Raw genomic sequence first — 24,898 nt, forward strand, 5'->3', positions numbered from 1 at the left:
TTTGTTTTGTGTTTTGTGATTTATTTTGTTTATGTATTTTTGTTTTGTTTGTAAATTTTATTTTTAAGTTTTTTTTTTTAAATCTAAAATTTTCTTTTGTTTTGTATGCTTAGCAGGAAACAACTAGAAGAAGAATCAACAAAAGAAGTTAATATCATGGCAAACCCACCAAGAGAAATAGGAGCTGATAGGCGAATGGCTATGAAAGATAATGCACTGCCTACAATTGGTAACACTACTTCATGCATAGTTTTAGGTGATGCATCTAAGAATTATGAACTTAAAAGCATTCATTTTAATATGCTTCCTTCATTTTATAGTATGCTTAGTGAGGATGCATTAACATTCATTAGAGAATTTTATGCTATAATTCATATTTTCCCATTATCTGGATTAAATGAGGATCAACTAAGAATGAAGTGTTTCCCTTATTCATTGAAAGAAAGAGCAAAGGCTTGGTTAATGACCTTGTCTCCTAATTCTTTGAGAAATTGGAATAAAGTTTATAAAAAATTTATGAGTAGATTTTACTCACAATAAAAGACCAAAGAATTAAGAGCTGAAATTTCTAATTTTTATCAAGAGAATGCTGAATCTTTTCGTGAAGTATGAGATCGCTTCAAATCATTTTTATTGCAATGCTCACACCATGGATTCCCACTCCCAATAACTAACCAATTATTTTATGATGGGTTAACATACCAATATCAATATATGGTTGATAAGACCAATTTTCCAGTGATCGAACTTCGTTTGAAATTGATTAATCAAAACTAATAATAATATTAATAAACTTAGCCATAAATTCTTATCTGCATAATTCTTATAACTATAGTGCCACCAAAAAAAATTATAAAATTTCTTATATTAAAAGGGTAGACCACATACACAAATTTTATACTTTTCCCTATAGAAAATACCATGGACATACATTTGTTGAAGTCAAGGAAGGAAAAGGCAAATAAAGAAATCCAACTTGAGGGGCTTCACATGGCCTTCTTTTTAAGCACAAAAAATATAAGTATGTGCCCCTCAAATCTCCTAATTACAGTGTTGACTGAGGTATTAACAACACTACTAACAATACAAGTGATTTAAATCTTTCAAATAGGAGTCGATTACTCTTATATCAAATGCATCTTAATGATAAATTGGAAAAATATTTAATAGATAGAATCAACTATTTTATTTTTATTAAAACATTAAAATAAAATGAAGGTAGTAGAGTTATGCTTACCAACAAAATAGATTAATAACGTTAAGAAAATTTACAAAAATGTCTAAAAGACAAAGCTGCCTAACTTTCATACCACCATATGCAAAATCTTACAAAAATACGCTCAAAACCAAAAGAATTTACTTCGATACAACCCATGAAAAATATATATGGTCAAAGCTCACAAACAACAGATTCAAAAAGTTAAAAAAAAATGCAACATCAAATCTCAAAAAATCAATTAGAAATCATGACAACAATATGTAATACACAATAAAAACGAGAGAACAAAAAACTTCTTCAACATATATTCATCAAAGTCAAATATGAAAACAAACAATCCGATCTCATCTGTTTATCCTTTTGATTTCTTATGCTTTGAAAAAAATACATTAAAATCCTTCAAAACAAATATATTATATGATTTTTTTAACTATTTAAATATGGAATAAGATAATTAAAAACTTTAAGTTCTCATATCTAAAGATAAGTAAGTAATCAAAACTTTTCTACAAAAAACTCAGAAAATTATATAACGAATATATAAAAATATACTACAAGTATATCTTTTAAAATGTAAAACTAATAGATTAAAACTCATGTTTTAGTGATATATATCCTATGAGTATTTATATATTGACTATTGATATAAATAATAAAAATAAAGAATAAATCAATAACAGATTATAGAAAGAAGTTTAAAATAAAATATAAAATAAGTTTTAAAGGTTACATTAAAAAGTATACAATGAGCATACAATAAGTATATATTAAAAAAAAATAGTGTACAATAAAAAGTATATCATGAATATATAGAGCCAGGTAATAAATATATATATGAAATTGTAGAAAATTAATATTTAAATAATTTATGATTCATATATATATTATACAAAATTTGTATATTGAGAATTAATGAGTATATGTGGGTATACAATATGTATATATTTACAATAAGTATATAGAACATATTTAAAAATAAACTGTAAAATGTATAATATATAACTAGTATATTTCAAATATATTATACTGCGATTGTTACTACTTATGAAATAATCTTCTATATTTTTTCTCATATACAAACATGACAACAATACCTATTTTTCTTCACCATAATAAACATTGGAAAGAAAATATCATATACATAAACTTTGACGTAAAGGACATTCTATTACTAAATAATAGTAACTTTGTGAACTTCATACAAATAATATCATAACAAATCAAAATCAACATGGAGTAAACAAAACTAGATATTTGATATCAAGTGAAACAAAGTTATCCACCACTACAAATAAAAGACAATGTAAGCCTTCTATTCTACTAAGAGTTGAAGAAGATAGAGAATGACTTCACCAAATACTCTTTGTGTATAACTATTGCTGAGCATCTAAAGAATATATCATGTGTATCAACTATTATTTTTGTATAAAATAAAATGAATATATTTGCTAAACCAACATACATTAAAGTAGTAATTGTTTATATTTTATGATTAAATATAATTAATATGTGAAAAATAATTAGTATAAAAATATAACTTATAAAAACAAATATAAAATATATATATAAAGGGAATGAAACATTAAAGTGTATATTGTGAGTATATAAGGTATATATATTACTATTTTTTATTTTTTTAAAACAATTACTTACTACTAATGTTGGAGATGCAGATAAGTGGAGTACAATAGAAAGATAAGCATAAATCAACCATATCTAAAAATATAAAATAGTAGAATACTTTTGAAGATTGTTAAAAGAATTAATTGAATATAGTATTAAAGACCATTTTAAAAATAGTAGATTTATTTTATTTCTTGATGGTAAATAGTATACTTTGAGTACATAAGGAGCATATAATGCTTATCAGCCACTATTTAAGGTTCCTTTAATTCTCAAAATAAATTGGAAAATCAAGAACCTAGTTTGCACACGGTTGGAATTCTGGAAATTGTCTGTTTTTTTTTTTTTTTAATTTCAAGTTTTCTTCTCTTTTTCTTTGATTGTGATAACAAAAATGTAGAAATGTAACAGACACAAAGAGATTAAAGAAAGAAGGGATGGAAACTTTAAACACCAAATTTCAACACACAAATAGAGAATAAGAACATGAAGAATTAGAAAATAAAACATATAAATTTCCCGACTCTGGAAAAACCAACTTCTTGATTTTCCAATTTATTTTGAGAATTAATGGTATAAAAGAGTTATACTTAAAGAAAAAAAAATAATGAAAAGATATAAAAATTAAATTAAGAATGAAAAATTTGTAAGTATTTCTTAATTATAAAAAATATACATAAAAAATATTTAAATTATGAAAATGGATAAATAAAATGTAACATTATACAGTATACTCTAAGTATATTATAAACATGTAACAAATATATATAACAATTTCATAATTAATTATAATATATAAAATTGGTACATCATATTATCAAATAATAATAACAGATTTTGAATGCTTAAGAATTTTTTAAATTAATTAAAAATAAAATAAAAAATAGATAAATATATTATAACAGTATGAAATATATCATGTGCAATGAGTATCTAGGAAAACAATAAAGAAAACTAGAAAGTATAAGCTTTAGAATGAGTATATATTTTTAAAAAGATTTATTTAAAAAGTTGGTGTGTTTGATATATCTATATATATATATATATTGATTATTATATTAATATAAATATAAAAAGGAATAAATTAATAATAGATTAAAAAAGAAGAAGTTCAAAACAAATATAAAACAAACTTCAAAGTATATAGTAAAAAATATATAACTAGTATATTTAAGGTATATCATTCTTTAATTGTTAATAATTTTCTCCATTCAGATTTTGAAATATTTTTATTTGTTAATGTAAAGACATGGACACAAAATTCTTCTTTAAAGAAGGATCAATAATACTTTTGTTCTTATAATCAAAACCTTCGTTATTCTTAACAAAAGAAATAATTTTCAGTGTCTTAACCCTTTTATTCATAATTTCAAAATCTTTATTAGTAGAAGAAGAAAGAAAGTCTAAACTCTTAAGAATATGTGAATTATATCAAAAATTATGTTTAAGAGAAAAAGACAATCAAATATTAACTATGATACTCACAAAAAATTATAAATGGAAGTTATATAATTCAAAATAAAAAAAAGTAATAAAAATTAAAATCCAAAATACATAATGTAATAAAAATAAATGAAAAGGAAAAGTAAAGTGGCGTGAATGGTAAATTTCCTCTTAATATTACTCAAGACCTGTTCATGAGCCGGGCCTGGGCGGGCTTGACTTGATTTTAGATAAGCCCGAGCCCGCCCAGGCTCGAGAATTTTTTGATATCTTTGAGCCTAAGCCTGAGCTCGAAATTTTTGAAAAAGCCCAGCCCGGCCCGATCAATTATTAAATCTGTTCCAAATTGTAGTTATATTTAGATTTAGGGTTTTGTTTTGATTAATATATTATTAATAACAATAAAACTATAAATAGAAATAATAGGTACCTAATTGGTATTGGCACTTAATTATAATTATGTTTAAGAGAAAAAGACAATCAAATATTAACTATAATACTCACAAAAAATTATAAATGGAAGTTATATAATTCAAAATAAAAAAAAGTAATAAAAATTAAAATCAAAAATCCAGAATGTAATAAAAATAAATGAAAAGGAAAAGTAAAGTGGCGTGAATGGTATAATTTCCTCTTAATATTACTCAAGACCTGTTCATGGGCCGGGCCTGGGCGGGCTTAACTTGATTTTAGATAAGCCCGAGCCCGAGCCCGCCCAGGCTCGAGAATTTTTTGATATCTTTGAGCCCAAGCCTGAGCTCGAAATTTTTTAAAAAGCCCGGCCCGGCCCGATAAATTATTAAATCTGTTCCAAATTGTAGTTATATTTAGATTTAGGGTTTCGTTTTGATTAATATATTATTAATAACAATAAAACTATAAATAGAAATAATAGGTACCTAATTGGTATTGGCACTTAATTATAATTATGTTTAAGAGAAAAAGACAATCAAATATTAACTATAATACTCACAAAAAATTATAAATGTAAGTTATATAATTCAAAATAAAAAAAAAGTAATAAAAATTAAAATCCAAAATACATAATGTAATAAAAATAAATGAAAAGGAAAAGTAAAGTGGCGTGAATGGTAAATTTCCTCTTAATATTACTCAAGACCTGTTCATGGGCCGGGCCTGGGGGGGCTTGACTTGATTTTAGATAAGCCCGAGCCCGCCCAGGCTCGAGAATTTTTTGATATCTTTGAGCCCAAGCCTGAGCTCGAAATTTTTGAAAAAGCCCAGCCCGGCCCGATCAATTATTAAATCTGTTCCAAATTGTAGTTATATTTAGATTTAGGGTTTTGTTTTGATTAATATATTATTAATAACAATAAAACTATAAATAGAAATAATAGGTACCTAATTGGTATTGGCACTTAATTATAATTATGTTTAAGAGAAAAAGACAATCAAATATTAACTATAATACTCACAAAAAATTATAAATGGAAGTTATATAATTCAAAATAAAAAAAAGTAATAAAAATTAAAATCCAAAATCCAGAATGTAATAAAAATAAATGAAAAGGAAAAGTAAAGTGGCGTGAATGGTATAATTTCCTCTTAATATTACTCAAGACCTGTTCATGGGCCGGGCCTGGGTGGGCTTGACTTGATTTTAGATAAGCCCGAGCCCGCCCAGGCTCGAGAATTTTTTGATATCTTTGAGCCCAAGCCTGAGCTCGAAATTTTTTAAAAAGCCCGGCCCGGCCCGATAAATTATTAAATCTGTTCCAAATTGTAGTTATATTTAGATTAAGAGAAAAAGACAATCAAATATTAACTATAATACTCACAAAAAATTATAAATGGAAGTTATATAATTCAAAATAAAAAAAAGTAATAAAAATTAAAATCCAAAATCCAGAATGTAATAAAAGTAAATGAAAAGGAAAAGTAAAGTGGCGTGAATGGTATAATTTCCTCTTAATATTACTCAAGACCTGTTCATGGGCCGGGCCTGGACGGGCTTGACTTGATTTTAGATAAGCTCGAGCCCGCCCAAGCTCGAGAATTTTTTGATATCTTTGAGCCCAAGCCTGAGCTCGAAATTTTTTAAAAAGCCCGGCCCGGCCCGATAAATTATTAAATATGTTACAAATTGTAGTTATATTTAGATTTAGGGTTTTGTTTTGATTAATATATTATTAATAACAATAAAACTATAAATAGAAATAATAGGTACCTAATTGGTATTGGCACTTAATTATAATTATGTTTAAGAGAAAAAGACAATTAAATATTAACTATAATACTCACAAAAAATTATAAATGGAAGTTATATAATTTAAAATAAAAAAAAGTAATAAAAATTAAAATTCAAAATCCAGAATGTAATAAAAATAAATGAAAAGGAAAAGTAAAGTGGCGTGAATGGTATAATTTCCTCTTAATATTACTCAAGACCTGTTCATGGGCCGGGCCTGGACGGGCTTGACTTGATTTTAGATAAGCCCGAGCCCGCCCAGGCTCGAGAATTTTTTGATATCTTTGAGGCCAAGCCTGAGCTCGAAATTTTTTAAAAAGCCCGGGCCGGCCCGATCAATTATTAAATCTGTTCCAAATTGTAGTTATATTTAGATTTAAGGTTTTGTTTTGATTAATATATTATTAATAACAATAAAACTATAAATAGAAATAATAGGTACCTATTTGGTATTGGCACTTAATTATAATTATGTTTAAGAGAAAAAGACAATCAAATATTAACTATAATACTCATAAAAAATTATAAATGGAAGTTATATAATTCAAAATAAAAAAAAAAGTAATAAAAATTAAAATCCAAAATCCAGAATGTAATAAAAATAAATGAAAAGGAAAAGTAAAGTGGCGTGAATGGTATAATTTCCTCTTAATATTACTCAAGACCTGTTCATGGGCCGGGCCTGGGCGGGCTGGACTTAATTTTAGATAAGCCCGAGCCCGCCAGGCTCGAGAATTTTTTGATATATTTGAGCCAAAGCGTGAACTCGAAATTTTTTAAAAAGTCCGGCCCGGCCTAATCAATTATTAAATATATTCCAAATTGTAGTTATTTTTAGATTTAGGGTTTTGTTTTGATTAATATATTATTAATAACAATAAAACTATAAATAGAAATAATAGGTACCTAATTGGTATTGGCACTTAATTATAAGTTGAAGGTTACAGGTTTGAGTGCTAAATATGACATTTCTTTTTTTTACTAACTAAACTAGACGATAAGCCGGGCCGGATTTGGATTTTTATATAAATCTCAAGTCCGGCCCGAAAAGTTCGGGCCGGGCGGATACCCAGGCCCATGAGAATGGGCGTTGAGGGTACAATGTGTTACTACAGAGCACAGGCCCACTTTTGCTAACAAGTGTCCATATTTTTTAGGCTAGAAACATTCTTACAAATGTACAAGTGACTCTTTTCCTTATGAGGAAAATACGGTTTTTTCTAATAAAATATTTTTTATACGATGCTTTTGAATATTTTTTATTGTTACTTTTATACGGTGTTGGTATTTTTTTATACGGTTCACTGCAATCAAAACACCAAAATTAATTACTCTACCACTTCTTTTCTTTCTCATCTCATTGCTTTTTTTATTTTCTACTTAACTAACTAAAAACTCTCAAGAACCTATTACAATCTAATAACTTATCAAAAAAAACCCTAAGAGTTTTAGAAGCTTAGCAGAAGTATTTTCATGATGTGAATCGACAGTAGTATCATTAATAGAGGAAGATAAGCGACAATCAACAACTTTATAGATTTTTTAAGAGACAAAAATCTTAATCTAAACAGATTTTAGCCTCTATTATTTATTTATTTTTATTTTTTCTTTATGTGAATGTGGGCATTAAAGTGTTTCTATCAAAAGATCTTTGGTTATGTGATTATTTGATTTTGATTTATTGGAATTGATCTATTGGTGTTTGATTTAAATTTTATATTATGTTATTGTTAAATAAAATATGAATACATGTATCAATAAGTACAACAGTTTTTTGGATATCTTAAAGGTGAATAAAATAGTAAATTATGTCTCAAATTCTTTTGTCTTTCACCTGTTTGTTAATATGCTTGAACCATAAATCATAAATTTTTAATGGAAAGAGAATGTCAATCAGCTCTATAGTAGGAAATCAAAATAGATTTGGTAGAAGCAAAAGAGTTTCTTCATGGGGTTGACAACCTTGCTAGAAAAAAATTGATAGAGTTCCAAAAGGTTGAATATAATTTTACATACTATAAGATACAGACGACAACTGATATCCAATTGCTACTGCTATGTATAGTGATAAGTAATGCAAGTCGGGTGCATATAGCTTATGGCTTGGAAATTTATTTTTAATTATTTTGATTATCATCTTTGCTAGCATTAGTTAGTGTCTAGTTGATATGTGCTTAATAAATGTATATGTGATTTGATTAGATTGTATATGTCTTTGTTTCTACATGTAGACCTCCATTTGAAACACTTAAAACACTTTCTTCTTTAACTTTATTCTATGTTTATTAAATTGATATCTAATATTTTTATTATTAAAATCTTTAAAAAAAATTATATTTAAACTATTGACAGTACCATATAGCAAAATGATTGTTTAGATGAGCATAGGAAGAGATAAATGGATGGTCTAAAGCGTGTACATTATTTCAATAAGTTATTAACTATTTTAATCAATTTTGGAACCATATCCCTTTTTGTTGGATACAAATTTCTGCAGGTTATAAGTAACTAATTTTTGTATGATTAATTCCTACAAAAAATAGTTTTAGATAGTTATGCATATCAAATTAATATTATTGAATGGATTTTAAACATATATCAAACATATATTAGACATATACCAGAAAACTGAATAGCATTTATAGAAAGATTAAAAGAAGATTAAGTGAGTGATTATACAACTAGCAAAAAAAGGAGATGACATTGAGTATTAATTCAAGATTTGCTAGCTAGTTATTTAATTTAATTCAATTTTTTTTCTTATAGTGGCGCTATCCACGTATCGACAAGCAATTATATGACCATTTAAGTTGGCTAATAAATCATATTAAATGAAATTATAATTTGTATTAATGATGTTTGATAATATACTTGTTATAAGAAATTAGCAACATTTTTTGAATAGTAGCCAAATTTACATGTGCACTGATACCAAAGGTACAAACCATATGTCAAAAATATTTTGTGATACCATTTATATACTATATATATATTAGATATATATGAAACATGTACCAAAATCTATGAAACGTATACTGTCCACTATAACTTTTTATTGTGCTTTTATAAAGATATAAATATAGTAAGTACATTATATATAATAAAAATATATTAAAATAAATTAAATATATTCCATTACATTAAATGAACATTTGTAATATATTTCTGGCTACTAAGAAAATTCAAAATAAAATATGTTAAACAAATTGAAATTCTGATTAAAAGTTACCTAATATATACCTAATGTGTAGCTACTATATACCATTTATACCCAATATATAATGAAATAAGTGCAATGTATACTCTTTCTTAAGAGTTTATCTTTTTATTTTTGTAAACCTGTAATCTATAAGAATTAAAATAGTTACAGATGCCAAATATATGTTTAACGTATAACATATTCTATTAAGTGTATACTATTTGCTGCTGCTTTTGGTTTTTATGTAAATATTTAAAGTATAGTATAAATATATCCAACAGATACTAAAATAAGTGTAATGTATACAATTTTTAAAAATTTATTCTTTTAGTTTTCTATATTTCAAATATATAAATGTATTCATGCTTTGTAGAATGAATCTCATTTGCTTTTACTTTTTTATTATATTATGTTGTAAGTATATAAAATATTTGATAATTTCATAGAAATATAGAATAATAAAATTATTATCATAATTTATTTTTGTTAATTTTTAATAATAGTTAATTTTAACAAACCTTAACTAAATCAATCAATTAAAACTGGTATTATATCCGTTGCTACTAGAAAAAATAATTTTTGAAATTAAAAGATGTTAATTAAACAAATAGAAATTTTAATTAATATATACCAAATGTATATCTAACATATACTTTTTAGTGTACATTTATTAAAAAGTTCTTCTTATAATAATTTTCAATTTCTTAAACAAAATTGACATGTATGTAAAATAAATTATATTCTTAATAAATTCAACATGATATAAATTGAATTTATAACTTAACATTAATGATTCATAATACTTTAAAAAAATTCTAATTTTTGTTAACATAGACCATTTATGTATAAAAGTGAAATATATATAACTAGATATTAAAATGCTAACATATACTATACATTTGTAAACATATTTTTAACATATATCCTTTAGTGTGCATTTAAAATAAATTAAAATATAATTGACATATATATAAAGTAAATTATAAACCAGTTATATACCAAATATATACAAAACATATACACAAATCTGTAAAATGTATACCATTTATTGTAATTTTTGCTTGTGTTATTTTAAAGATATAAATGTAATGAGTATCTTATATATAAAAAATATATATATTAAAATAAGTTGAATATATTTTATTATATTGAATAAACATCAGTATTATATCCATTACTACTGGAAAAAAAAATTTTCAAAATTGAAATATGTTATACCATAATTAACCCTCCCTTTTCTTCATTATCCTTTTTTTTTCTTAGTTTTTCTTTTAAAGTCAAGAGATTTTAAGACTCAAGAGCAGAAAACCTAAGAGTTATAAAAACTCTTGGTCATGTGTATATAATAATGCTTTATGTATAAACATGAAGGTTAATTTCTTTGTAGATAAATCTTTGTTGCTTAGGTTTTATTTAGTTCTCATTCTTGGATCATCTTTCAAGTTTTCTTGTCTAATTTAGCTAAATTAGAGCTTGATTTCCAAATTTAATTTCATTTGAACTTTATCATTATATATTCTTTTAATAAATTAAATTAAATACTTACTTTATTTTTATTTTTATCTAGTTTCATAACAATAAATTTCCTCATAGCAGATCCATGAGTCGGAACCTAATAGCTAGGCACGTTCTGAGAGTCAAATAAGCAAAATCTGTTGCATAAATCAAGTCAAGTAAGAATTCTAATTCTTTTGTCGTTGAGGCTAAAAAGTATGCATTACAAAAATGTTAATTTGCAACAATATATTTTTATTTAAATATAATTTAGAATGCAATAAGCAAAAAGTTTTATAAAAAAAAATTACAATTCAGTCCAGAGCGGAGCTAATAGCTAAATTAAATTTAAAAAGAAGTTAATGGGATTTCTTTTTTAGGCAAGAGTAGCAACAATAAACTTCATGTCTCGCATTTTTGTGTTTTATAGGGTAAAAATCATTAGTGTTGTTGTCACAAGCATATTTCATTTTCTTATCGGCGCAAGATAGCATATAAATTATGGAGTTTTTAAGACAAAACAAAAGGAAGAGGACACTTCTCTACACATCTAGCTAATAGCTGGAGCAAGATTTGTCTTAAGCTCACGTGAACCGGGCCCCACCCTTACATTTATTAAGTCCTTAGATTTTTCAATTTTATTCTATTGATCCTCTGAATTTTTATTTTGTTCTGCTAAGCCTTTGTATTTTATTTTTATTTGAATTGGGGCCTTTTTTACACATATTTTATGAGTTTTTTCTTTGTTTTATTGATCTTTTGTATTTCTAGTTTTGTTTTGATTGACGATTTTAAATTTTTTAATCAAAGTAAGAATAAAAGTACAAAGCTTAATGAAATAAAAGAAAAATTAAAGGACTCGATAAAATAAAATTAAAAAGTTGAAGGACTTAAAAGATGTATTTTTGCCTTATTATTATTATTATTATTATTAATACTATTAGATCAAGATATGTAGCAGAAATGCAGTTGAGATAGCACCATTAGTTACCACACATCATCATATGTATTCATAGAACATACTAAAACAGAAAAAGCAGACCCTCTTCACAATAATTGAAGTGGTCCAATTGGCATTTAATTGTCAGTTTTTCTTTATAGTGCACTAAAAAGGTTAAAAAAAACCCACCCAGAGTAAGAGGGGAGTTGCTCTCAAAAGAAAATACAGGCTCAATGTGGAAGAGCATTTGCTATCATCTTCTTGCAACTCTAGTGGTAATAGTCCTTGTTCTTGAAGAAGTCACTTTTAAGTCTGAAGTTGCTGCTATTGTCCTACAAGCTACTTGTACTCGCAATACACAATGCAGTGCTACCATGGCAGAAAGAAGTGACACTGATGAGGAAGAACTTTTAATGGAGTCCGAGACGAGTCAAAGACTTCTCCTTGGAGGAAAATTTATTAGTCCGGGAACTCTCCGGCGCAATATACCGGCTTGTGGGAATGCTGAAAGAGGTGATCCCTATAGTGCAACCTGCTTACCACCACCATCCAATCCATATAACAGGGGATGCTTAAGGTATTATAAGTGTAGACATCAGTGATATAGTTAATCTCTTTTTCTTTCTCTTCCAATAATTTGCTTCTTGTCATGATATATGTTAAACTCTATAATCAATTCTTAATCCATCATAATACTCCTTGAATTTATTAGGGGAAAGATTGAAGAATTGATTTTGGTGTTCTTTTTTTTATTTAATTTTTTATTAATATGGCTACCTCTAAAATTTAAATTCGAGATTTAACAGCTCTAAAAACAACTCAATGCAAAATTTGTATTGGTTTTAGTTTCTAGTGTTGTACTATTGGTCTATTTACATATTGATTGGTCATAATAGAAAAGAAGTGGTTGGGAATTATTGAGATTTCAGAGGTATTTTATAAATGTCCATATCCAACACAACACAATCATGAATATTTGAGCATGTGCAAACAATGATGTCGGTGGGTGGACCAAACAATGCATTAGTCATTAGCCAATCCAAGCCTGTAATATTTTTTTTTTCCTTTAGCATTTTATATAAAATTGTATATGAAATTAACATATAGATAAAATAATAAAAATATTTTATATTTAATTAAAATTTCGAGTTTGAATCTTAAATATACAGCGGTATTAAAATTTTTGAAGTAATATTTTACCACCCATAAAAATCATGTTCTAAAAAGCTCTAAATTAACTATACATATATACCAACCAAAAGTGTATTATATATGTTAACCAAAAGTGTATTGTATATGAAAGCTTTCTCATGTCCCATTTGAGAATGGGAAAGGAAACCAAGTGGCATATAAAATAACTTCACCAAAAAGAATACTTTCCATGTGATTTTAGTTAAAAATTCCCCTTCCCTGTGAACTTCTTAATTTTATTTTATTATATATTATTTATAATTTGGAAGCTCATTGAAAATGTTATTCAATCTTTGTCTCCCCCATCAAATTGAGTGCTCTTTTTTTTTTTTTTACTCCATTCTATTGTAAGTGTCCTTTTTAGGGTTTCATTTGGATTAAAAAAGCAATTATTACACTTAATTATAGAAAAAAATTAGCTAAATAAGACTAAATTGCCCTTTTATATATATTGCCAAAATTTATTACATTTATTCCAATACTTCAAGTAATTCATTAAGTCATTCACTCCCATCTTATCTTAACATATTTTTTCCTTAATATTTTTTAAAAACTGAATTCTTTGCACCAAAATATTGAGATCAAACCCACAATTTATAATTTTATTTCAAATCAAGATCTAATACATATTTTTTTATTTTCCATATTAAAAACCATAGTAGAATCTAAATCTATGGAGTCTTTATCTCTCTATTTCTTTTCTTAAATATACAAACATTAACTTACTAAAATTGTTTATATTCCATACTTTAAGTGTAAATTATCATTAAAAAAACTTTTTAGAATTCAAAACAAAATTTCAAAATATTGAAAAGACTTATAAAAGTTTGTAAAACCAATTAATGGTGGAATACTATAAATAAGGTTAGCACAAGGTTATAATAAGAAAAAAAATTAATAATGCATTAGATATATAAAAGTAATAAAAATTTTTAATTTAAAAAAGAAACTGTTACCATTTCAATAGAAAAAATAATTTCTAAAAAAATAAAATTTTCAGATATTTAACTTCTCCCAAAAGTATACTTTCCGGAAAATAGGATATCAACACCAAACAAGGCCTAATATTTGATGAAATGAATCGAGTGCAAAATTAACTTCCTTCGTAGACTAAGACAGTTTTTTCTTTAAAAGAAAAGGAGTTCTTAAAGAAGAAAGAGAAGAAGAAGAAGAAGAAGAAGAAGAACCATTTAATATAAACACTATTAAGAACAAAAATTGCAGTTATCTAAATCCATTGGGTATGGCAGGACATGTTCCACCGACAAAGCAAGCAGCTGGGACTATAACAGCCTTTTAAATATCAGCTTTGTCCGATGACGCTTTTTATTTTAAAGAATACAATTTTTATTATAAAAATATTTTGAAAATATTTAAAATATAAAAATAAATATTTTATTTAAATTTAATAAATTTTTATATTTTATATTTTATTTTAGTTTTATTTTTATAAATATTAATAGTTTTAATTTTTTTAATTTTATTAATAGAGACCAGATTTTGGATGATTTCTGCAAGGTTGCCACCTTCCTCAAGCAAACATAAGAAGTCCCAACATTTCTAAGAAACCAAGCCTCAATTGGTGTTTTTCACCAAAAATATTGCCTATTGGCATCTTATGTTATTAATTATTTACTTTTTCGTTGATTTCTACAAATTATAAAAGGATAAATTTGATCCTAATTGTCGTTTTAATCAGTTAAATTTGATCAAATCTTATTTAACTACATTTTCTATTTTAGACATCAAACTGGATTGGATAGGTCCTAATTTTCAATGGAATTCGACGGTCCAGTCTAGTATCTTAAACACTAAAAAAGATTTGCTAAAAAAAACATTTTAAACATTTAAAAATTAATATAGATGTTTTTCTTAAAAGTAGGTTTGAGAAAAGTAGTTTATAAAAAAAAAATTAAAAATTAATATATTAAATCAAAAATTTTCAAATCTGTCCTTTTAACATCCAACTGTAATTATAAACACATCTTTTTAACTTTTTTTTTAATAAATAATCCCCTAAACTTATGTCCAAAGATTAAATCATCCAATTTAAATACTTTCAGTAAATAGCCCAATGAACATTTTTAAAATGAAATAACATTAAATTTTTACGATTTAATGAATTATAAAAATTGAAAGTAATATTTATTTCATTAATTTATTGATACAATAATTAGTAACGCACTATACAAGATCGTATTTGATAAAATTTAAAATTTGAATTTATTTGATCCAAAAATGACAAGTATTAAATAAGTCAAATTTCGACTTTCTTCACAGATAGGTCTAGATTTTTTTGGTTCAATTAAATAAATATTATATTCGAACTTAAAATTTTTTCAAACACACTTTTGTATAATGCGTCACTAGATATTATATCAGTAAATGAGGAAATAAATATTAATTTTAAAATATTGGGTGTATTTGACTTTTGCATACAAATTCAAGGGGTTATTTGCTGAAAAAGTTTAAATCGAGTGTACTTGACCCCTGGACATAAGTTCAGGAGGCTATTTGCTGAAAAATTTAGATTTGGTGTATTTGACCATTGAAAAACTGACTCTTTGTCCTGATATATTTTTTGAAGCACACATATTAGTTTTATCAAAACGCACTAGTTACTATAAAAAAAACATGTAAAATCATTCAATTCATAAATACCAGATATAAAGATATAAACTAAAAACGATAAATCTACCTCACTTGTTGATTTCACAGTAATACAAGTTAAAATAATATATTTTCAGTATCTTATATATATACTTTTAATATTCTTTTCATATGAAATCCTGAAAAAATAAAAAGATATAAAATAAAAAATAAATTTACAATAGTATAAATTAAAAGTAATATTCTAAAAAGAAAACTCCTAATAATACAAATTAAAGTAAATAAACTTTTAGTATTTTTTAGATATACTCTTAGTGTTGTTTTTGACGAAATCTTGAAAAGAAATAAAAAGATTTAAAATAAAAACTAAATTTATAATAATATAAATTAAAAATAATATTCTTTTAGTATTTTTAGGTATATTTTTTTGACAACATTCTAAAAAAAATTATAATAATATAAATTAAAATAAATAAACTTTATATACTTTTTAGGTATACTTTTAGTATCATTTTTCTCATAATATTATAAAAAGAATAAAAATATATAAAATAAAAACTGATTTGATATTATACAAATAATATCAATAAGATAAAACAATATTACAGTAAGATAAAATATAGTATAACATATATTTTTTAAAATTATAAATATATATATTACTATGTAGAGAAATATTTTTTTAAAGACAAAACTTAAAAAATATATAATTTATTATAACAAAAAATTTAATCCTATTTATAATCGATCCAAATTGGAATCATAAAGTTAAGATTATTTAGTTTATAAATAGGTATTGGCTTTTGAATTTTCTTCTTTTCACTAAAAATAGTTGCCACTTTTAAAGTAAGTAAAGTATGATTGCGATCTTATGTAACTCATTGCTCATTTAGGTTTCAACAAAAATAAATATAAAATGTAATAATAATAATAATAATAAAAAAACAAAACAAAAAGTTGGGTGAAGTGCGGTCCTCTTGCATATGATACATCCATCTCTAATGGAGCTTCCACTACCAACTTCACTTTCCAATATTCTCTATTCCTCTTCTCTATATAAAGCGGTTTGAACCTAAAACACATCAGAAAGAAGAAAAAAAAAAACAAAAATGAAGCAGAAGTCTATCTTCTTCCCTTTCTTGTTCCTTCTCATATTATTCTTGATCCTATTACATCTTCCAAACAAGGTTTCTTCATCGTCGTCGTCGTCGTCGTCATGGGCCTGCAACGGTTCCATAGCAGAGTGCAACGAAGAATTATATGAGATGTTGATGGAATCAGAAATAAGTAGAAGGTTTCTTGCAGAGAAAAAATATATATCGCCTGGTGCTTTGAAGAGAGACCAACCAGTCTGCAATGGCGGCGCCAATGGTCAGTCTTATAGCAGCAGCTGCTTGCCTCCCTCTTCTAATCCGCATACTCGTGGCTGTTCTAAGTATTACCAATGTAGGTCTGATTCTTAAATCTGCATGTATCTTCTTTCTTTCTTTTTCTTTTTCTTTTTCTTTTTTGAATTTTTCTTTTGGGATGAAATTTGGTCTGCTTAATTATGCTTAACAAAGATTTTTATATACATGTGTTTCAGCAATTTGTTCATAAAGTTCATGCTTCATATTTTATTTTTTATTTAATTAATTGTGCGCTAGGGTTTCTCGAAATGACTTTACTGCTAATTTAATTACACCAACCGAATATATTATTATTATTATTATTATTATTATAGTTTAAAAGTAATTTTAGTGCTGATTAAATTACAACCGATTATTATTTTTCTACTTGGTTAATTATAATTGGGAGAAAAAATAAGAAGACAATTGGGAAAAAGAATAAAATAAATAAAACGAGTTACACCCAATTGGTATATTTACTCTTATTTTTCTACTTAATATTATAAGATTGATTTTTATTTTATTTTATTAATTATAATTGGGGAAAATTCTAAGAAGACAACAAAATAAGAAAAAATGATTATGTTTCTTTTCTTTACAAAAGTTATTGAAATGGATTTCTACCTAAAAATGATCATAGTTGTGCTGCAACCCTCTTAGCATAATTTCCATTATTAAAAAAAAGTGTCATAAATTTTGAGATCATTAGATTAATCATTTTATTTTATAAAAGGATCCAATCGACCAAGACTACAATAAAAATAAATTTTTAATTAATTTATAAAAATGAAAAACTATTATTAAATATTAAAAATATTAATTTATGGCAATTTTTATGTCCTGGTAACCTGATCCCTGTGTTTTGTGGTCCAAGGAGCCAGGCGATATGTGGAGGGACGACATCCCACTTTTTTTAGAATTTGCTTTTCATTTAAAAAAGATTCTGATAAAATTAATTATAAAGATTAGTATTATAGCAAACAATTAGATATTAGATAATTTATGTATATATGTTTAGGAAAATGTATAGTGTAGATGAATAAAATTTAAAAATAAACAAAATTGTTAGCACAAATTATTTAATCTTTTTACTTATGATCTTTTCAATTAGACATACTCCGTAGAAATTAAAAATTGATCTATTTTCAACAAATTACAAAATAAATTATTTTTTCAAACTAAAATATATAATTTTTAGAAGTTCTTCACATATTAAAAAATTATATTATTAGTGAATGAAACTAATTTTTACACATTTGATAAATTCAAAATTTTATTCGTATGTAGTTGATAATTCCATAAATAAAAATATCAGCACCCGTTTTTCATATTTAAATATCGAAAAAATTATGAAAAATTCGATGATGAAAGTTACTATTTTTCTTGAATCACAAGAGATTGATGACGTATAAATCCCAATTAGATTGAATAACTGAATCAAAAATTATATTTTTGAAATCAATTTGGATTAAATTGAAAAAAAAAACAAAATTGAGGGATAAAATTATAAATTCTAAAAAGCAGTGCCTTACGTGCCCTTTTATTACGTAACAAACAACCTTTGACTCGACGCGACGTAATGTAATAAGAAGCAACCCTCAGGGACCAAAGTGTAAAATGCCTCAAAACTTTCCGACCCCGGTTCAATCGCTCTACATATTCTCCATTGTACCCGAATCTAACATCCAATGTCATTTGTGTAATTTATCACTTTAACATGTCAAAATTAATAAAAATATGTCTTAATAGATATTCAAATTTGTAATAATTTATTTAGTATTTAGCAATAAACACTTCTGATAAATTTAAAATTAAATTTTTAATTATGAAAATTTATCAAAAGTTAAGAACGTATATCAAAAAAGCTTTTATAATTTTTAAATTTTTTTCCTATAAATAGAATTAAGAAACTTTAAGCTTAGGAGAGGAATTCTCATAAATTTTTAACAACTCATAGTAGAATGACAGTAAGTATTAGAGGCAGTACATGCACTCTCAAAAATAAACCTCAAAGAGATCCTAAAACATTATAGATTCCTACCCTATATTTCATTCAACCTCCTCCTCCTCACTGGAGGCTCGAGCATTTGCATAAAACAGTAACAACCTGAGGTTCCAAAGCATTCACATCATTATATTTCTACCCATTTCTAATTTTTCTTTTGTGTTTTACTTGTCGTTTTAACTATTAGAAATATGCTAGGAATAACTTGAATGTCTTTTAAGGATTGTTCTTTACATCACATATACTTAGAATCAAGTTTCTTATATGATTTATGTGTTTTTACTCAATGCTTGTTTTCTGAGTTTTAAAAACAGATAACTTTTTATTCTTGGATGTTGAATTTCATAATTATGTGTATAAATCAAAATGTTAGATTATGACTCTTTGATGATGATTTATGTGTATTGGCATGAATGAATTATGATTGCATGATTAATTTAGCTTGTAAAAATTGTCATATTAGAAAATTCACTTACTATAAGTTTGTTTGATATATTTTTACTTTAAAATTTAGATATTTTATGTAACACCCGGAATTTTTATATATTTAATAATGAGTTTTTATTTAAGTTAATTTTAGTCTCATTATTATTGGGTTTAATTTAAAATGATTATATTTTGGTTATTCAAATTTTTCCAAATGCATATTTATATAAGTAAAATTATATATTGGAAAATTATGGTAGAATTGTAAAGGATGTGTTTATAAAAGAAATTTGGAAAAATTGATTATTTAATTTAATTGTGTGTTAGGACTAAATTGGAAATTTATTTTGGAATAAGGATTGAAAGTATAATTTTATTTTTATGGGGTTTTAATGGAAATTTGTGAGTTTGGTATTTTCGTAAATAAATATGTCGGTCGGGGGTATTTTTGTAATTGTGTATTTTCGGTGAATTCTAATTTGGCCCAAAATTAAATAGTTAAGGGCTTAATTGTAAGGCTAAAAAGAAGTTTGGGGGTTAAATTGGAATTACGGGATGAAATTGTAAGTAATTAAGAAAGTTGAGGGACCAAATTGTAATAAGGAAAAGTTCGGGGGCCTAATGTCGATATTGAAAGAAAAAGAAGTCGGGGAAGAAGAAAGGAGAGAGAGAGAGAGTGCGGCGTCGGGAGAGAGAGAGGGCGTTGCGGCGTCGGCGGCGGCGTCGGCGTGGGCGTTGGCGGCGTCTTGTTGGCCAGCAGCGGCAGCGGCGGCGTGAGGCGGCGGATTCGCGTGTGGCGGCGGCTTCAGTGTTTCGGCCGTTTCCGGCGTTGTTGGCGGCGAGTTGGGTGGCGATCGGCTCCTCGGCGAGGCTTTCTTTTAGTAGCGGCGGCCTTTGTGGTGGCCGGGAGACGGAAGATCCGGTGGAGAGAGAAAATGGTGGCGGCCGTGTTTGGGCTTTTCCGGCCGGAGGATGGACAATCGGAGGACATATCCCGACTCTCCTCGGCTCAAGCTTCGCGATGGCACTAGTTTCGTGGCGATCGGGCTTCGTTTGCAAATCGACGGCCGTGATCGTTCGCAAATCTCTCCGGATGGTCGGGTGTCGGATCAGGAAAATCGGGCGGGGATCGTCATCGGTAGCGTCGTTGTGAGTCCGATGGTGTGTTCGGATCGTCGATCGGACTCCCGTGGTGGGCGAGTCGGCGGCCAAGCGTCTTAGTAATTTTCTTTGGCCCGTTATTTTTAGAAATTCTTAGTTTAATTGTGTCTTTTGGTTTATATTGTGTATTTGATGGTATTTGTGGGTCAAAATAATTGTCTGTCGGTTACGCCTTGTGTTTTGTCTTTGTGTGGCGGAGTCGGAAATAGTGAAGTTTGGGGACCCGACTCCCGTTGTTTTAATTGTAAGTATTTGGAGTGTTTTTCCGGCAGTCCTGGACCCGTTTTACGGGGGGTAATGTTCGTGTTGTAGGGGAGGTTCTGGATTTTCGGTAGAATTCTCCGAGTCGAGATTCTTAGACAGTCGATCCTAGGAATCTAGACCTAGGATCTATTGTAATTGTTTCATCGTTTTGATAAATTGTTTTCCGTGATTAGATGATCTGTCATTGGCTCGCTCCTACCGAGGCACCGGAGTACGAGCTAGGAGGTCGCCCTAATTCTGTGAGTTAAAGTCATATATCGTTTACGCACGTGTCATGCATAAAATTTGATTTGCTCTGTGAATATTTATTTGCAATTTCAATTTTTCATTCAATTATTATTATTATCATTTGCATGATGCTTTTAATTACTATTTAAATATGTTTTCCTTTATTACCAATTTTAATATTGCATGATGACTCGGGATGGGACGGTAGAACATAGGAGTTGGATGAGTGTCCAATATAATATGAGAGAGATAAGAAAAGGGTAAAGAGGTAAAAATTTTAAGAAAGAAAGATTAGGACACATACGGTGAGCATCGCTCTCTGGGCTTAGTAGAGTGTGGTTGCTTGGGAGTAAAGGTCCCCGGTCGAGCTTTGCTCTCGGTATGGCTTATTTGGAAATTTAAGTGACCGGTGGAGGTAAGGTCCCCGGTCGAGCATTGCTCTCGAGCGATCTTATTGGATTAAGAGAGTCGAATGGCTACTAGATTTCTTATTTGGATATTTAAGTGACCGGTGGAGGTAAGGTCCCCGGTCGAGCATTGCTCTCGGGGCGCCGATCTTATTGGATAAGAGAGCCAAAAGGCTAAGGCCGAGAGTTAAGTGGCCGGATCGGAGGTAAGGTCCCCGTCGAGCTTTGCTCTCTGGGAGCCAGTCCTATTGGAATGAGAGGTTTGAGATGATAGAGTTGAGGTTAGTTGAGACATAAGTGTTGAAATAATCGAGATTTTAGAGTTGGGATTAGAGTTCTACTGAAGTACTCTGTCCCGTTGCATGTGGAATAAATTTTGTTTAAGCATGGCATGACACGTATGGTTCGCGTGATTTATTAATTATTTTAAAATTAAATGAATGTGACATTGAGATATTTGAAACTGTTTTAGATGTATGATTTTAACTCACTCTCGAGACTGACAGTCTCCATTTATTTTTTTTTTCAGCTTTGTGACTGATAGTTCTCCTGCGACTCTTATTCAGTAACCCGACTCCTTCATCATCGGGTGAAGTATTTGATTTGGTATGTAAAATGGTAAATCTTAGATTCTCCGCAGTAGTAATAGTAGATGTATCAGTTGTAAATTTTCTGAGCTTCGGGTCTCGCCTAGTATTTTCTGGTAGACCGAAGTAGTTTTGTAAAGTGTAACTATTAAGATAATTTATGGTTTTAATAATATAAATTTGAGTTGAGATTTGTTTAAATCAGTGAGTGTCAGGCTTACTACGGGTTTCGGTGGCCTTAAGCCTACCCATTCCCTAGTGCCGGTCACGGGCCCACGGGTGGGGTCGTGACATTTTATGCATTTTTTGGCTTGCATATTGCTAAGCATGTTTCGTGTATTTTTGTGTATGTACGCCGGAATTCCGGGGTTGGAGTGCTTAAAAATAACCAAATTGGCCTAGAACAGGAATCTAGAGCCAATTGGTACTTATCAGTTGGTTGTTCGTCCCAAATCTGTCATGTTTCCTAAATTTCAAGCACTTCTATTGATTTTTGTCATTTTTAACCTAGTTTAGTTATTTCTTTTTAAATTTATTAATTTTAGAAAGGGTCGTAATAATTTATATTTACTATTTTCTTTATCTTGCTTTATGTTTTTGCTTTATTTTGATGGATGAATGGTAAGTATTTATTGTGCAAGTGTTAACTAAAATTGGACAGCTAAACATAGGCTTAAACTTTGGTTAGGTTAAATATTAGTAAATTGAGCCTAAACTAAACTTATTTAGATTTAGCAAACTTTTGCCATATTTAAATTTAATCAATGAACTCACTTAGAATAGAGATTGAATTGGACAACATGTAATTAGTAGTCCATATAAGGTAATGATTTAGTAATCAAGAGCATAATTTGTAAATAAGCTAGATTAGATGAGCTTCTTTTAGCATAATTAAGAAGTTACTTTAGGCTAACAAAATAAATGAAAATTGGACTTAACTAAAATAGGCTAGACTTTGGTGGACCTTATATGCTCTAGTAATTATAAGAAATAGCTCGTTAAATAATAAAATTAAAAATAAGAATACACTAATAAAAAATTTAGCTTTCGAATCTATTTCTGGATGTGACGAAATTTCCTTATGGAATCTAAAACGGTATCGAATTAGTAAAAGTGTCCTACAAAATTACCGAGTGGCAACTCCTTTCTTCGCCTTAATCTCTGTGGCTAGTTAGTGTGTTCCAATTAGATTAAAAAGCTTTGCAATGTCAAAACTACTAGAGACACTTGAATGCACGCCCGAAGCCGACGCCCATAAAAAAATCTTACATTTTTATGGACACCCTTATTCATCATTTATAAATATAATATTCAATATTTATTACAATGATTATTTTTTATTTTGTTAATTCTTAAACGTTCATTGTTTTAGTAAAGAATGTTCATTATATATATATATATATATATATATATATATGACATCACTATAAAATATTATTTTTATATAGAAATAATATCTATTCTTTATAAAATTAGATTTACTATAATAAATATTAAAATATTTTTGTAATTACATAAATATTTATTATTTATAATATAATATTCATTAATTTGTTAATAAATATTCATTATCAATAAAATATCATATTCATTAATTAATTCAATTAGACATGTATAACATAAATATAATATAAATCGTCTTTATATTATAAAAGAAAAGAAAAATCACCTTTTATAGTTAATAAAAGAAAAATCAAACTAAAATTATACAAAAAATATTTATATTGTAGTACAAATATCTTTTCAATAAAATAAAATTAGTAAACAATGAATATTTAACATTTAAACAATAAATATAGTGCAGATTTAATGAATAATTCAATACAAATTTAATAAACACAAGTTATTTAAAAAATAAATACGTGTGTGTGTCAGTTTCTGACGCATTTGTAATACCTAGACTGGACCATAATACATTATAGTCCGAAAACCAGAATATAATAGCTTGCAATAATCATAGCAAATCACATATAAAATTAAAATTCATCAATTATCATATTAAAAAACCTATTATGAGAAATACAAACTAAACCCTTAGCCTTGAATCCAACAAAAGATTGCCAAAAGAATCATGCTCTAAAACATTTTCAAAATATGACTTTCACTTTATTTCATTCTTTGGTTGCACATATATAAAAATTAACTTTCTTTATATTAAATAAAAAAGCGTTGTATTTGATAAGCTTACTACCAATCTTATATATCAAAATAACAAACAATATGTAAAAATGATCAATAAATTTAGCATTCTTCTTCTAAAAGCTTTCTCTAATAATTAATAATCACAAGAAAAAATATAATTTTATTAACTAACAGAGTTATTATCTTATTAAACATTAAACATAACGAGGGTTGAATTATTAATAATTAAACCAAGTGGAGTGTCAACCCTAAAGCCAAAATCACTGTAATATATCATAAATATAAACCGACTTACTTGCCATCACAGTATTGGCAAATCATGGAACTCTCTAAAAGAAAGGAATGCAAATCATGGAGCACAA

At 27.2% G+C, this 24,898-nt stretch overlaps 2 protein-coding genes and 1 non-coding gene across 3 annotated transcripts; 2 read left to right on the forward strand and 1 right to left on the reverse strand.

The window, feature by feature from the left end:
* Positions 1-548: 548 nt before the first annotated feature.
* Positions 549-656, reverse strand: LOC112535121. The gene has a single exon (XR_003079314.1). It is a non-coding gene; the product is annotated as a small nucleolar RNA R71 (small nucleolar RNA).
* An 11,704-nt stretch (positions 657-12,360) lies between these two features.
* Positions 12,361-12,729, forward strand: LOC8270579 (protein RALF-like 32). Its single transcript, XM_002520566.4, has one exon. It carries the CDS (start codon positions 12,361-12,363, stop codon positions 12,727-12,729), a length of 369 nt encoding a protein of 122 aa, XP_002520612.3.
* Positions 12,730-16,763: 4,034 nt separating this feature from the next.
* Positions 16,764-17,528, forward strand: LOC112537424 (protein RALF-like 32). The gene has a single exon (XM_025160086.2). It carries the CDS (start codon positions 17,038-17,040, stop codon positions 17,389-17,391), a length of 354 nt encoding a protein of 117 aa, XP_025015854.2. The 5' UTR covers positions 16,764-17,037; the 3' UTR covers positions 17,392-17,528.
* The last annotated feature ends 7,370 nt before the right edge of the window (positions 17,529-24,898 follow it).

This window comes from Ricinus communis, chromosome 1 (assembly GCF_019578655.1).
Source record: "Ricinus communis isolate WT05 ecotype wild-type chromosome 1, ASM1957865v1, whole genome shotgun sequence".
Taxonomy (NCBI): domain Eukaryota; kingdom Viridiplantae; phylum Streptophyta; class Magnoliopsida; order Malpighiales; family Euphorbiaceae; genus Ricinus; species Ricinus communis.